This window comes from Rhagoletis zephyria, unplaced genomic scaffold, assembly GCF_001687245.7.
Source record: "Rhagoletis zephyria isolate East Lansing unplaced genomic scaffold, Rhagoletis_zephyria_1.1 Rzeph_scaffold_01173, whole genome shotgun sequence".
Classification (NCBI taxonomy): domain Eukaryota; kingdom Metazoa; phylum Arthropoda; class Insecta; order Diptera; family Tephritidae; genus Rhagoletis; species Rhagoletis zephyria.
Genome location: NW_016158257.1, coordinates 74,444 through 89,378, shown reverse-complemented (window position 1 = coordinate 89,378; position 14,935 = coordinate 74,444). Strand labels below are relative to the sequence as shown.

The 14,935-nt window shown below is 36.1% G+C and overlaps 1 protein-coding gene across 16 annotated transcripts in view; it reads right to left on the bottom strand.

Annotated features, from left to right (window-relative positions):
* Tm1 (tropomyosin 1) overlaps positions 1-14,935 on the bottom strand; it is an 82,095-nt gene that overhangs the window by 10,133 nt on the left and 57,027 nt on the right. For 6 of the 16 annotated variants that reach the window (XR_001847551.1, XM_017616281.1, XM_017616276.1 and 3 more), the window contains 4 exons: positions 9,250-9,320; positions 7,635-7,710; positions 4,978-5,040; positions 839-908 (listed from right to left, as the gene is read on the bottom strand). Coding sequence is in view for 15 of the 16 variants with exons in the window: in XM_017616281.1 (XP_017471770.1) it covers positions 839-908; positions 4,978-5,040; positions 7,635-7,710; positions 9,250-9,320 (280 nt within the window). In the remaining variant the exon portion in view is untranslated. Of the gene's footprint in view, positions 1-838; positions 909-4,977; positions 5,041-6,615; positions 6,679-7,634; positions 7,711-9,249; positions 9,321-10,502; positions 10,574-14,935 lie in introns of all 16 variants that reach the window. The other 10 variants (XM_017616280.1, XM_017616266.1, XM_017616278.1 and 7 more) reach the window with 2 other exon arrangements.

Here is a 14,935-nt window from a genome sequence, read left to right as displayed (position 1 = left end):
AAACAATTAAACCATACATTGGAAAACACAAACAATCGGGTAAATGCAAGTGTTTCGAAAATGAAGAAAACTGTACTTAATGAATGTAACTAAAAGATAAGCTTACAACACCTAAGCTAATACTAGATACATACATATCGTCACCTGAATTGCAAAAATCTCGCCGAAATGTAAAAGGTCGTAAAACTTAAAATTTCACTTTTTGATTGTTATGAATAATTATTAAATAGTCACGACTTCGGATTTCTATTTTTATTTTTATATTTTTATGTATAACTTTGGATCACGTTAACCGATTTCTATAATTTTTTTTTAAAAGAAAAGGAGGGGTGTAACCTCACAGGTAGTCCCATACTAATTTGGTTTAAAATCGATCATTGGGTCATGAAGAAATTAACGATCATCTGATATTTTTATATGAGATTTGAAGTCGGTTGTTGTTGTTGTAGCAGCATACAAATTCCCCAAAGACTTTTTGGGGAGGGTTGCTGGAGTGACAGTCCTTGGCCAGATATAAATCTGGGTCGTTCCGGTTACGTAGACCCGACTGTCGTGGGAATGTTTGTTGCTTAAAAATTACTTGTTGCATTTCAGATGACGATATGCATGTACATGGAAATTAAAAAGTGTTATTTGAACAGCAAAAACTTGCTCAAATGCATAAGTATGTAGTATATATATTTACTAAAGTTTAAAATTCAAAATTTGTACATATTTTTATATACATGGTACTCATACTATTAAAACTAATTACTGTCAACTATTTTATTTTTTACTACACTGATACTTTAAGTTTAAATATGTAATAGAAAATGAAATAGGTCTTTAATGGACATACCTTCGAGCCTGTCGACTTCCTTCTGCAACTTTTGAACGGAACGTTCAGCGAATTCAGCACGGGCTTCAGCCTGGTTGTTTTTATTGATGATTTTCGCATATAGTAGAGTTGCAGTTTTTTTTTTTTTATGGGGAAAACGGGAAATAAAAATGTATTAGTTTATGCATAGATAAAAGTTGGCATTTGTACAAAAACCATTTTTCATAAGTTAAATTATGGGAATCCAGTAAAAAATGGACAGACATAATGACGAGAATATAAAATAAAGTTTATCAATACATATATGTACATACATACATATTTAAAGATGTTTTGTCTTTTAATTTATTCTTTAGTTACAAGGCACAAAGCTAGAATTTTTGATTATAATATTTATTGTTATTAAATTTTGCAGTTTTTTTTTACATTTTCGTCATTATATCTTCTTTGGGGATTTCAATTCTTTTCTGGGGATTGAAAAAGCTTCTCAAATACTACCAAAACCAGCGTTAATTTGTAAGAATATTTTCTCGAAAATGTTTTCTGCGTAAAACACTCGTCTTTTTGGGTATTTTCGGTTAACAGTTATTTACTAAATTATTTATGGAATAAAATTAAATGTTAATTGTGTTAAAAGATATGCAGATACGTTGTTAGTGGTGTTATTTTTTCAAAATCTATATGACTTTGATAAACAAAAAAATGGTACAACTAAAAATTTATTTCAAAATTCAATTAATTGAAATTAGTGAGTAGAATCAACAGCTATTCAATTAGTTCCCAATAATTAGTATTTTTTAGTTTAAAGATTTGCTGTAAACTAGATAAACAAATTATGTGGCTACACTACCTACTACATACACACATATGTACATACATTTTAGAAGTACATATGTACCGCTAAGTGGGGGCATAAGTGTAGTACCAACTTTAAAGCTTTAATTGCCTTATATGTTGTCCAATTTGATTTGTTTTAGACTAAACAGAAGTCAGCATATTATTAAAAAAAACTCTTTTGGTTAAATTGCCAACTACAGTTGCTACAAAATTTTTTTTTCGCCAACAGCAGCAGCAGCTACGATGGAAATAAACTGTGGTTTGCATTGGTTTATCAGAAAACAAGAAAAAATGTAAGTAGCTTCGACGAGGCAAGTCCAACTTACAGTTTCTAAATTAATTTTCATTTGAAAAATCTCCTGTTCGCTTTCTTTTTGCGCTGCACGAGCCTTAATATGCACGAATAAGAGCAGAAAAACAAGGCGTTGGAGAAACGGCGATGCACACAACACAAGAGAAAAATATATCAATGATTTATTTTTTTTTTTTTTATAAAATCGTATACCATAAATTTTATTTCGTTTTATGATCTGCCAAATTGAGTACACAAAGTAATAAAATATCTACCGAAGAACTGATATTTTTGATCATTGCACAAAACAAAAAAAAAAACGTTTTTAAATAAAGCTTAGGAAAACTATCAAAACATAAAAAACAATTTTTAAGTATTAAAGATATTAAATTCTATGTAAAAAGGTGTAACAAAATATGTATTTATGTGAATACTGCTGTCAAGAAATAAACTAGAGGGATTGCTACAAAAAATATATTTATAAGCTACGGCAAAAAGTTATTCATACACATATTTTACACAACACAATCGCGTTACAGCGCCTACCAGTAGGCAATGATTTCGCGCACAGTGCTGCGGAAAATTTGTTTCAATTATTATTATGATACTTTTACTTTTTTTGAAAGATCTTTCACCGCTATTGGCAATCAATGCACAAAAAGTTGTTTTCAATTTTATGCAAGTGTACATTTGTGGGCTTAAAATTTTACCAAAGATATTAAAAAAATATATATGTACCTATATATAAAAATATCAGTTTGTGTGGTCGTCTGGCGCAGCGTGAAAATGTGAAAGAATTCTGTTTTTTTTTTCGAATTACCGCACTCTACTGTTTCAACTGGTGTTTGCGGCATATGCTTGCTTCCACCTAGTTTAATTACAGGTTTTTTCTTTAATTTTATCTACTTGCCATGATATATTTTTCTGTTGTGTGGTGATCGCTGTTGCTGTTTGGGTAGATATTTAGATTTGTTTTTCTATCTTATATTTGTTTCTAATTTTGACTAATCTATGCATTACAACATGAACGGAAAGAAAATAACAATAAGGTATGTATACATATGGATTGTATGTATGTAGATTAGAACAAAAACCAAAATGTAAGCTCAGGTTAAAAATATTGAAAAATTTACAGTGGACACCTTTTTGTTCCTATTACTTTTTTATGTACATTAATTAAAATTGAGAATAACAATTTGTGCAATTCGATATATGTATTTTTATTTTGAATATATTTTTTTGCATAGATTATTTATGCGGGTGGTATTCACGCGTTTATTGCTTAAAAGGATAGGTAAGAGAACTGGGGAAGTGTGCAAGTTCGGGTAAATGCCAGTAGTATTTTTAGAGCTTACGCGTGAATACCGTTTTTAAGCTACAAAACATTTGGATATAAGCAAGCGTAATGAAAATTATGTGTATTATATAATGCAAAAAACGTTGATGACAAAAGTATGTATTTAAAATAAGCGAACTTCTAATTGAGTCGAAACCAGCAGCGCTATCTAGTAGGCTGTCTTAAATTTTTTTATGCGGCAACACTCAGTAAAGATAATACATATTGCGTTTATCAGCTGAAAATTGTTTATCCAGTAAATATTTTATTGAAGGCTATCATATAATCGGATAATCAGACGGCTTTCAGGGCCCTGAGCGCTAAGGTGTTGCGCTCGAAACTAGTCGGGGAATGTCCGACCTCTATATCAACCACGTCGGAGTATTTTCTAATCAGGCTCATTTGGGTTCCGGGCCACAGTGACATTCCGTTAAACTACGTGGCTGATCACTTGGCAAGGAAGAGTACCCTTGAAACGTTATCACCGCATGGGGAGCAGCCGCGAACGCCTCTCCTCCTGCGGTTCACTCTTGGACAGCTGGGCCTCATGTAAGCTCAGCAATCGCTGGTAAAATACTGGGACACACGCCATTGCATGATCCTTCCGTTCTGGGGTGAGCCGGGCGTGATCATGGGAGGTTATTATTCTTACCTCGGCTCCCGCTGTTGCTGGGAGTTCTGACAGGCCATTGTGCGATTTGGACAAACACTGCAAGGTTAATACCTCCTGTATCTGCTGTCAAGAGGATGACGAGGGGGAATCATCTCAACACTTTCTATTCGACTGTCTAGCTTTCGTGAGGCTAAGATGGCAACATTTTCTTTCACTTCCTGGTGGAGCTGTTTGGCATTGCAATTCGTGGTATTGCAGAGGACAATCTCTTATGTGCGCCACTACATCCCATGTCTGGGACAATCTCTATAACCTAATCTAACATAAGCAAAAGCAGTATGGCACGGGAAGCTAAGTATGTACATATGTAATTCATCGAATCTGCGAATTTGGTTCGTTTTTGTAAAGAATTTGCTATTTTTCATCAGTAGTATAAATTATCGTAATTACAAAAGTTTGGTTAGGTTAGCTGCATTTAGCGAATTAGAAACGTCCATAGTGATTTCAAGATATTATAAGGAGACATGGATTTCAAATTATATTAGAAATATGGCTTTACTTGAGGATATACTTAGTAAATGGTGTATCTGTTGATTTGCTGCTATGCTCAAGGATAGAGCGCAAGCCTTAAGCGTAAAGTTCCACAAAATGTGTTTCAGACGTATACCAAATTTCAGGCTTTCCGAATTTTACTCAGCTATAAGTTTTATATTTTGGGCGGGTTCGCTGAGACATATCGACCGAAGCCTTCATATGGGGTTCTATTCTAAGTACCGAGGCGAAGTAGAAATCGCAGCTCATAATGTAATAAAGAATCAATAATGGTTCCAATATTCAGCAGTATATAAATAAAAATAAAGTTTATGTCCACATAAAATTTTATACATATCGCATTAAATTTTTTCCAACAGTTCTTGTATAATCAAATTTTAGTTATAGTTATTTAACCATGTATGTGTATATTTGACCCGAATACCATTAAGAAAATACTTTACAAATACCAGATTCATAAATAGAATTGTGTTTAATTGCTACTCTTTTAATAGTACAGTAACTATGCTAAAAACAAAAACCATTAATACCTCTTTCAACTGATGATCCAAAATTCTTATTTGACCCTCAAAAGTTTCCTCTTTTTGCGTGGCCTACAAATCGCAATTTTACGACATATTTTGATGATCGTACAGCGAAATTAAATGGCCAACAAAAAGAACAATCCCGTTGTTCAAACGACCGAACACAAAAGGGTGTAATAAAAATGTAAAAGAAAGATACCGCCAATAGGAGACATTAATTGTAGATAATAACGCGGAAAAGCATTTCGATGTGTTCGGCAGTGGCGACAGGTGGCATGTAATATAATTTTAGTTTTATTGTTTTTTTTTTGCATATCCATGATGAAGTCAAACAAATAGTGATGTTGATTGGTTGCATTGGAGCATTTTAGATTTTAGATTAGTAGGTGGGCGTTTGACGGTAATGTTTTTTTAGTGTTGCAAAATTAATAATATGTGTAAAAGAACAACACAAAATCGTATACATGCAAGCAATAGTTGGTTGGATTTCACATTTTATGTTGTTGTTATTGTTTAGTATTAGTTAATTGCGGTGGTGATAGCGGTTGTTGACATTTCATTGATTGTTGTTGATATTGGCGTTTTCCATTTGTTGTTGTGGTTGTAATTGGCAGCAGTTTGAATTTTGATTTCGTCGTGGAATGCGGTGCAATAATCATTTTTTAAGCATGATGCAACAACAACAAGGTTAAATTCAACAACAAGCGAGGGAGCAGTGAACAGCAACAAATAAAACATGAAAATAAACGAAAAAAGAGGTGAATATATATACATATACTATATTAGCGGGTTAGTTATTTGTATTTTTTTAATTATACAATAATTAAAATTAAAACAAGCAAAAAGATAAATATAAATAAAAATGCATAAGCGATTTTTTTTTAATTAAATCGGTAGATATTTTATACGTATGCACTGCAAAAATATATGCAAATAATTTATATATTTTTAACATGGTTAGTAGCTATAAAAAATGTGTATATATTTATTCACATAAAAATACATATACAAAAAATAACATAAGTCACATAAGATAGGTTAGTGCATAGTTTGTAAAATAAAAAAAAAGAGAACAACGCAGAGCAGAAGAGCCAACAGGGCAGCGCGATTTTTATATTTTCTCAGTGCGGTTTTTTCATAACTACGAAAAAGGCGCTTGTGACGAGCAGAATTGCAGACCAAACACTCCAATGCGTTTGCAAGTTTGTTTGCTTTTGCATAGAGAACGTAAAATGAAATTTCGAAGCTTACAGGCAACTATTCCTGGATACAAACATTTTTAAAAGTGCTTAATCTTTGCCCCATAAGTACGCAAATGGCATTTTGCTCAGCTGTCAAGTGNCTGAAATTTCGAAGCTTACAGGCAACTATTCCTGGATACAAACATTTTTAAAAGTGCTTAGGGCGGAGCTCTAAAAATCTTTGCCCCATAAGTACGCAAATGGCATTTTGCTCAGCTGTCAAGTGCATTGCTGGTACATTATGAATGCCCGCGCTCGTGTAAAATTAACGCTGTTTGTGGCATAGCTAAAGAACTCATTAGCAGAAATTCTTTACTTTTTCAATCACTGCAGTAAGGGTCCATTTTTTAGTCGATTCGCAAAATTGGTTTTTTGCTTTTTTTAAGCTGCTTCTCTACTATACCTCCTTTAGACGGGTGTTCAGGGTCTTGATTTGGTTCTTGTATTCTTCCTCGCGTTGGTTGGCCTTTATGTAGTTAAAACCGCGCATTTGTTGTAGTCGATTTTTATTTGGCAAAAAACCAAGGGTTCGTTAACCATTTTTGATGACATTTCGTAAAAAATATATGGAAAGTTTTTATTTCAAAAATTAAATAAGATGAGTATATAACGCTACTGTCTACCTAAAATATATGTAATGCTACTGAATGTTTCAAAAAGTTTTTGATGTAAATATATTAAATACTTGCATACTTATATCAGAAGTAAACAATATGTAGTAATTTAATAGAAAAACAATCAATTTAAATAATTACTTAGAAGAAATGTGGTAGTGTAACTCTGAAAGTTGCGTTGAGAGTAATGCCGTATTTCCACTAGGCAATGAAATCACAAAAATTTGTGCCATTTAAATGTTCACACCTGCCTGGTTATCTGGATATGTGGTAATACTTTTTATTCAATTTACAAGAACAAAATGCACTAAAGAATAAAACACGTAAATGCCTCGTAACCATGTAAACCTCGCAAACTTACTTAATTTTGTAAGAAAAATCGAATTATTTACGAGGTTTGCGCGTTTCGAAGAATACCTTAAATAATTTTTTAACCAGAAAACCTGATGACCTAGCAAGTGTGAACACCCACAATTATTTTTTCGTGTCCATGGGAAGGGGGGTATTTTTGACATTTCGATTGATGCCGATTGGAAGTCCGGCGGATGCTCGGATGTAACTTTGTTTACATTGTATTTTTACGCTGCTTTTAATATTTTAATTGCTTATTATAACAATATATATCGCCAGTATAATCAAAATACACATGACTTTCAGAATTATGTACATATACACATTGCTTATAATATATATTTTTAATAAAATTACAAAGATTTTAAAACAATTTAGATAAACTAAACTAAAATATATATGTATATTAAAAATAATACTTTTCTTCAATATTCATACAAAAATTATGCATACTGACCTTCTCTTCTGAAACTTCAAGGGATTTCAAGTTGTTACCGACAACGCGGAGTTCTTCCTCAAGTTCCACAATTTTGCTATTAGATGAAAAGTTTTTGAAAGAAGTAAAACAATTAATAACAAAATCTAATTGAGTGCATATAATAACAGAAATTCGTAGAAAATTTGAAGCCAAACTCTGCAGTACAATCACTATTCAAAGTGAAATAGATTGTTATGCAAATTATGATGTTTGAATATTTTCGACAGTTAAAAAATTAACCGAGTGCAAATAAAGAAATTAAAAATTTGCTGCCATCGACTTCGCTGTTTTGTTTTTTTTTTTTTTTTTCCCGCGGCAAGCCAAAGTCAATAGATTGCACACACAAAGACGCTAAAAAATGGTGTCAACAAATCAAATTCCTTATGCTGGTAAAAAAGGGGCAAACAAATTTGCCAATAAATATACAAGAAATATTGGGAAAAAATGTCACAGATAAACGTGGGGAATTTATTTTTTAATTTATTTTTATTTTTTTCGTTGAAAGCCAGTAGACTATAAAACAAATAAAAATTGGAGTTAAAGTCGCGCATTGTAAGTGGTTACCAAAAAAATGCAAAGCCAAGTGTCACTTGAATTATGGTTTCTTTTTGCGGACGTGAATTGTTTTTGTTTGCTTGGTGGCAGTCACTTTCAAATCCACCAGCACCAAAAAAAAAATTAAATAAATAACAACGAAAAACTGAGATTGATTGCAAAAGCAAAATGCAGAGAAAAAAATCGGATTCAAATGACTGGCAACTCTACAGGAATCAACGAATCATCAACAAATGCCGATGTATGTGTGTGGGCACAGGTAAATATTGAAAGTACGTTAACGGCTGATACTCTATGGACCTTTAAGCTTTAAGTTGGCGTTTCACCATTTTTCGTTCGGCCGTGTAAAAATAAGTGATTTCACTTTCAAAAATGCAAAAAATAAACGAAATTGAATAAATAAATGTGTTAAAAAATCACTGCAACGACGACGGCGCTACGCCAAAGTGTCAAAAAAAAGATGATTTCAATAGAAGTACCAGTTAAAAGTTGCTGCTTGTTAGCGGCAGGAATTACTTTTACTGCTGCTCTTATAGATGCACATATGTGCATACCAACATATGATGAACACAAGAAAATAAAAAAAAATATTGGTAAGCACAAAAAAATATCTTTCAAATGCACTGCGAATATATGTAAGCAAATGCGCGACAAAACCAATTTTTCGCCAAATACGTGACTGCGTCGAAGGAACTGATTTAAAGGGAAGAAAAACGAGTCGATCTTTGTGCAGCAAAATGTCAACACTGAATGAATTATTATTGCTATTAGTTGGTATTAAAACCTTAAAAAATGGAATTAAAACAGACATTGTGATGAAATTCGTACTAAATTGTTTACCATATGTCAGTTTTAGAGACGTAATTATGAGATACATGCGCATACTTGACCACAACTTTGAAATTGGCTTCAAAAATCTTAAAATTTCTATAACAATAAATATGTATGTAAATTTGTATGTATTTTTTTTTGTATTTCTAATAATAAGTTAGTTAAAACAAATTGCATAACACACAAAACGTTTTGAAGCAGCACAAACCTTTCGCTAAGCTCAACTTTTTCCTCGGAACGTTCCAGATCCTGTTCCATAAGGACTAACTTTCTGGCAACCTTTGTTTTTCAACAAGTATTTCCAGTTCCGGTTTGTGAGCGCCACAGAGCGGCGAAACAGCATACAAAGGACACACACACGCAAGGCAGGACAAGCACAGGGCAACGAGCGAACGGTGGTGGTGTCAGTGTCAGAAAGGCAACACAGCAGCAGGCGAGCGAGCGAGTGTAGTGTTAATGTTGTTTTGTTTTGTTTTTTTTTTTTTTTTGCAGCGTTTCGGAACGATTTTTAATATTCAGTTGGTTAGCATTTAGCGGTAATCATACACATAAAGAGCGGTTTCAAATGGAGGAAAAATTGACAAAAAAATTCCATTAGTTGCTTAAATATGTGAAATTGTTTTTTGGTGTATTTTAATGACACATGAATGTGAAAAAATGTGAATTTATGCAAGAAAAAAATGTAAATGTACGCCTATGGACCTATGGCTTACTAGATAAATGTATTACTATTAATTTAAAAAAAAAANAATGGATTTTGCGTGATTGTGACATTTCTATTTGTACATACAAACATACAATTTGCTTTGCTGGTATACAAATAGGCGCATGCATTGTAAAGTTTGCATAAAATTTGTTTATTATTCACATTTTTCCAATTCATCGTCTACTATTATTTCACTCTAACTAGCTAGCTAATCTTGCATATTCAGGCAAATGAATGTACATATGGACATACATATCACTAGCTTAGTGCTAAAAGTTGCTAAATCCACTTTTTGTGAAAACTCATACATATTTTGATATAGAAGGAGAAAATGGCTATGAGAACTTTTTTCGTCAAATTTGTTACGATGGGCTTAGCAACTTTTGCGCTAAGCTAGCGATATGTATGTATATTTTTTGTAAATATTGTAAAATAAAAAACAAAACTTGAAACAGTAACAAAGAAGAAATAAAAATTGCAAAGTTTTTAGGTTAGGTTGCTTGCTTGCAGTTTCGTAAGTTAGTCGGGTCAGCCGGGCACAAAATAAAAAATTTTCATCGCTTAAAGCTAAACAAGATTTTTTTATTTTTTTTTTGTTTAATTTGCTGCAATTTGCAGCTGCGCAATTTTAATTATTTATGATAGGAAGAAAACAAAAGCAACAACAACAATTATGTTAGTGCTCCCATTTTATTTTTTGTGTATATTGATGACAGTGGAGCAAAACTGCATTCATTCATGTAGAAAAAACGTACTTCTCTCCTTGCTCGGCGCGTTCCTCGGCACGTTCCAAATCAGCTTCAACCATGGCCAATTTACGGGCAACCTTTTGGATGTTTCACGCATTTGTAGTTCGTATTGTGTGTTGTTCGTTGTACAATAGTACATAGAGTTTTACATTTACATAAGTTTGTGTTGTAAAAATTGTAGTTGAACAATTCGAGGAAAATCGAGATACAAAAAATATACATAAATCAGTACATAAGTAGGATATATTTTGTTTATTTTATAAGCGGATTTTTTTTGTTTTTGTTGCGTAGGAAATGCAGCGCAAACAGCAAAACACAGATGAACAAACAGGCAAGTACAGGCAGGCTTTAACAAACACAAGTCCGGTTCAAGTCGAAAGTGGTTGTTTCTTAAATAAAACTCTGATAGTCTTTGAGTTGTTAGTTATGCTAGATTTTTGTGGTTAGCATACGATGATATTTTATAAATATAAAACTTTTATAATAAAACCTGTGCGCTACGATTTTTGTGTCCTAATTTGTCATATTCATTACATGTTCATAAATGCTATTGCTGAGCAAGATTGCATTGTTCCTTCGCGGTGTAAAGATATCTTATGGTTTTTGTACGTTTATCCTAATATTTCTGTTTAAAGTTGCAAAACGATAGCTACTTCGTTCAGAGATTTAATAAATCATTTGCCAAAAATGAAGCACTTTTGCGAGACTTTCTTAACCCTAATTTTCTTAAAACTGATCTAATATTGATACTTTCCTTCAGTGCTTACAAAAGTGAATCGTTTTCTCGTTCAATAAGTGAGTGTATAGTTTTTAGTCGCACAACTGTTTGTCTGTAGAACTTTTCACAGTCGCTTTTTGAACGAAATTCGACATCCACAATACCACGGAAAAGCGATAAGTAATGGAATAATAATAATACTACTAGTCGGCACTCACAAAAGAGGTGTTGGGCCCAGCTCAGGACCTCTTATGACATCCCATTGGGCTTTACAATTTCTTATCTACATAGATGTATGTATGATTTAAAAGCAATCGCAACCCTGCGTACATTTCAGCAGTTCGTCGATTTTCATAGACCTTCTATATTTTCGATGAACTGCGCGCCAAGAGAGACAAAACATTTGATGCTAACCGTTTTAGTAGCTGAAATTTCTTTTTTATAGTTCCGCTGCGGCTGAGTGGTTAGAGGTGCATACTACCACTCCATAGGTGCAGGGGTTTTCATTGAATATAATAGCCTAAAATTATCGTTTCGTGTACCAGACTATTTACGGAAATGAGGCGCAGTGGACGAACTAGCAAGGTGCTAAACGCTTATTAACAAGTAGGAATGTCTCAATGACATAAAGTTTTCGATCTGAAATGCGATCAGACTGTACAATCTTCAAAACTCTGGCCTAAGGCAAACTTCCCGCAACAGGCAAATGAAAGATGCGATTCACAGCTAGCTACTGTTTTATTTAGATAGATATGTAGATATTGAAATGAGGTATGCACAACGACATAGTGGTCTATTGTACACTCTCCTCTTCACAATGATTCCTGAAAGCCTAAATTCCTCAAGAACAGCAGCAGTGCCTTCGGGGGTAGGGAGTGAATGGAATGTGCTCAAGCTTTGGCCACATCGAGCTTAGTCTTCTCTCACGTCCTCTGCAAATCCAGCACACTCGATAAGAATATGTACTGGTGTCTCCTCTGTTGATTCGCAGAACCTACATATGTAGGTCATTGGACTATATTCGTAGCATATACAGATGCCCACTTTGTCTGCAGTGTCCTGTAAAGATACCTGTGAGTATTCTAAATTTCCCCTTTGGGAGGTTAATCAGGTTTGGAATCCCAGTAGACTATTTTTCCTGGCGCAGTCCTTTTGAGCCACGCCAATTTAGGCCCCTTAGTGCGTTCCTCTCCTTACTGAGCTCTTCCCTAGGAGTTTCGGGTCCAACTGTAGTGATACCTGCCGCCTTTTTCGCGAGACAGTCCGCCGTCTCATTACGCTCTATTCCCCTATGGTACCCATGCCAATTCTATGTTGTTTTGCATATCAAGGGAATTAATTTTCTCGTTGCACTCAAGGACCAGCGATAATCTGATTTCATATGAAAATAGAGCCTTGAGCGCTGCCTGGCTATCGCTTAAGATTATGATTCTCTCGTTTCGGTGTATGGATGGAGGATGTATCATTAGCTCCGCATACATAAAAATTGCGTAAACCTCCGCCTGAAGAATGCTCGGATATTTCCCCATAGAAACAGAGACGCATTACAGCAGAATTCAAATAAGGGAAATTTTCCGCAATGTCGTGGCGGCAAAAGGATTCAAGCGTCGAAACTCTGCCATTGACATGCACCCCTCGAGAGGCGAGGCAACGTTGTTTCCAACACGGCCTGATTCACGACATTCATTCGTGATCGAAGTATAAATAAAACAGTTTCCATTTTATTTGATTGGATTCGAAACGAGTCGATCGCCATTGCCGTGGTTCGAGTAGAGAACTTTTGTGAGTGCCTGAAAGAGCTGAGTTTAACAAAAACCCCGTGCGTAACCCGAACGACAACAACTGTCCCTTTCGCAACATTTTTCAAAACTTGTTGGGGAATGTTTATACAGTCACAACAACAACAAACATCAGAGATCTCCCATCATTTATTAAATAATCGCATCGGATTAAGTTTTAAGTTCAAGTAGCCGACTTGCATTTTCGTATGTTGTTGTTGTTGTTCTTGTTGTAGCGGCTACTAAGCCCTGTTCGGGGCGGTTCATCCATCAACGTTGTCGTCAATTTCAGCTAGGGGGAGGCCCAGGAAGTGTGCGACTTCCACAGGGGCTGTCCATAGAGACAGGGGCGTTAGCTGAGTGGGGTTCTCAGGGCATGTGAAGAGGTGCCGGGAGTCATGTGGCGACTCTCCACATGCCGGGCATTGGTTGGGCACATCCTCGTTGATTCTACTCAAGTAAGAGTTGAGCCTGCTGCAATAGCCAGAGCGAGGTTGGGCTATTGTAGTGCGGGTCTCCCGAGGCAGATAAAGTTCTGTCCCGTCCACGTCCGGTGGTTGCGTGCCTAGAACGGTATTCACAGTGCGGGAGTCTACATAACTTGAGACTGATTACCTGTGAATGCCGTTCAGGGCTGTCGGTAGGTTGACAAGCCCAGAGGTTGTTTGATAAACCTCTGGACTTCGTCCGTCAGTTCGTAAAGATGCCTCCTGTAGTGCCGTGGCGAGCGTTTTCCGCGAGCAGCTGTCCGCTGGGATGGCCACGTCTGTGGCTCCCAGCAAGGAACTGCTTGCAGAGCATTATATTATGCTCCTTTACTGGAAGCATCTGGGCCTCGTCATGTAGGTGGTGTTGGGGCATCATCAGGAGGCATCCTGTCGCTGTTCGTAATGCCCTGTTTTGGCAGGTCTGTAGCTTCATCCACTGCGTCCTGCTAGTCATCGGCGACCATACGGGCGCTGTATAGCTTAGAACAGGCCGGCCAATTGCCTTGTATGTTTCCAACAACGTTTCTTTATCTTTGCCCCCAAGTGCTGCCGGCCAGAAACTTGAGGACATTGTTGCGGCTCTGTACTTTGTTGATAATTGCGGTTGTATGCGCCGAGAAGGAGAGCAGACTGTCGAAGGTAACTCTGAGGATTTTCGCGTTAATCACCGTCGGTATTGTTACGCCAACGACGTGAATACTCAGTTGCAGTCTGACCTCCTTCGTCCAGGTGGTGAAAAGTGTTGCCGAGGATTTCGCAGGGTATAGGGCAAGGCTTCTTGCAGTGAAAAAGCGAGAAAGTTCGAGGTTACCGTTTACTTTCGAGCACAAGTCATCAATTCCATTCCCAGACGCGATGATCGAACAATCGTCAGCATAGGAGACTATATTAGCGCCCTCTTGGGGCTGAGGAAGCTTTGAGATGTAACAATTAAACAGTAGCGGGGACAGGACACCTCCCTGTGGTACCCCCTGTTTAATTTTACGTGGCTTGCTAGGTTTGTCTCTGAAAATTACTGGCGAGTGTCGACCACTCAGGTAATTCGCCGACCACCGTTTGAGTCCCTGTGGGAGTGAGGAGGCCTCTATATCTTCTAGTAGTGTTGAATGACTGACAGTGTCGAACGACTTGGATAGGTCCAACGCTACTAGAATAGTTCTCTCACAGGGGCGGTTTAGGTTTAGGCCACGAGTTATCTGAGTCTTTATGGCGTTAAGTGCTGTTGTTGTGCTATGCACTTTACGGAACCCATGTTGATGCTTCGCTGGGGTCAGCTGGTTCGTAAAGTACGGGAGCAGCAGGGCCTCGAGTGTCTTCGCTACCGGGGAAAGGAGAGTTATCGGGCGATAAGACTCTCCTTTGTTGGCTGGTTTCCCCGGTTTGAGCAGTGGGACCACTCTCCCCATTTTCCAGATGTCTGGAATGACGAGAGTGGCCATAGACAGGTTGAGGACC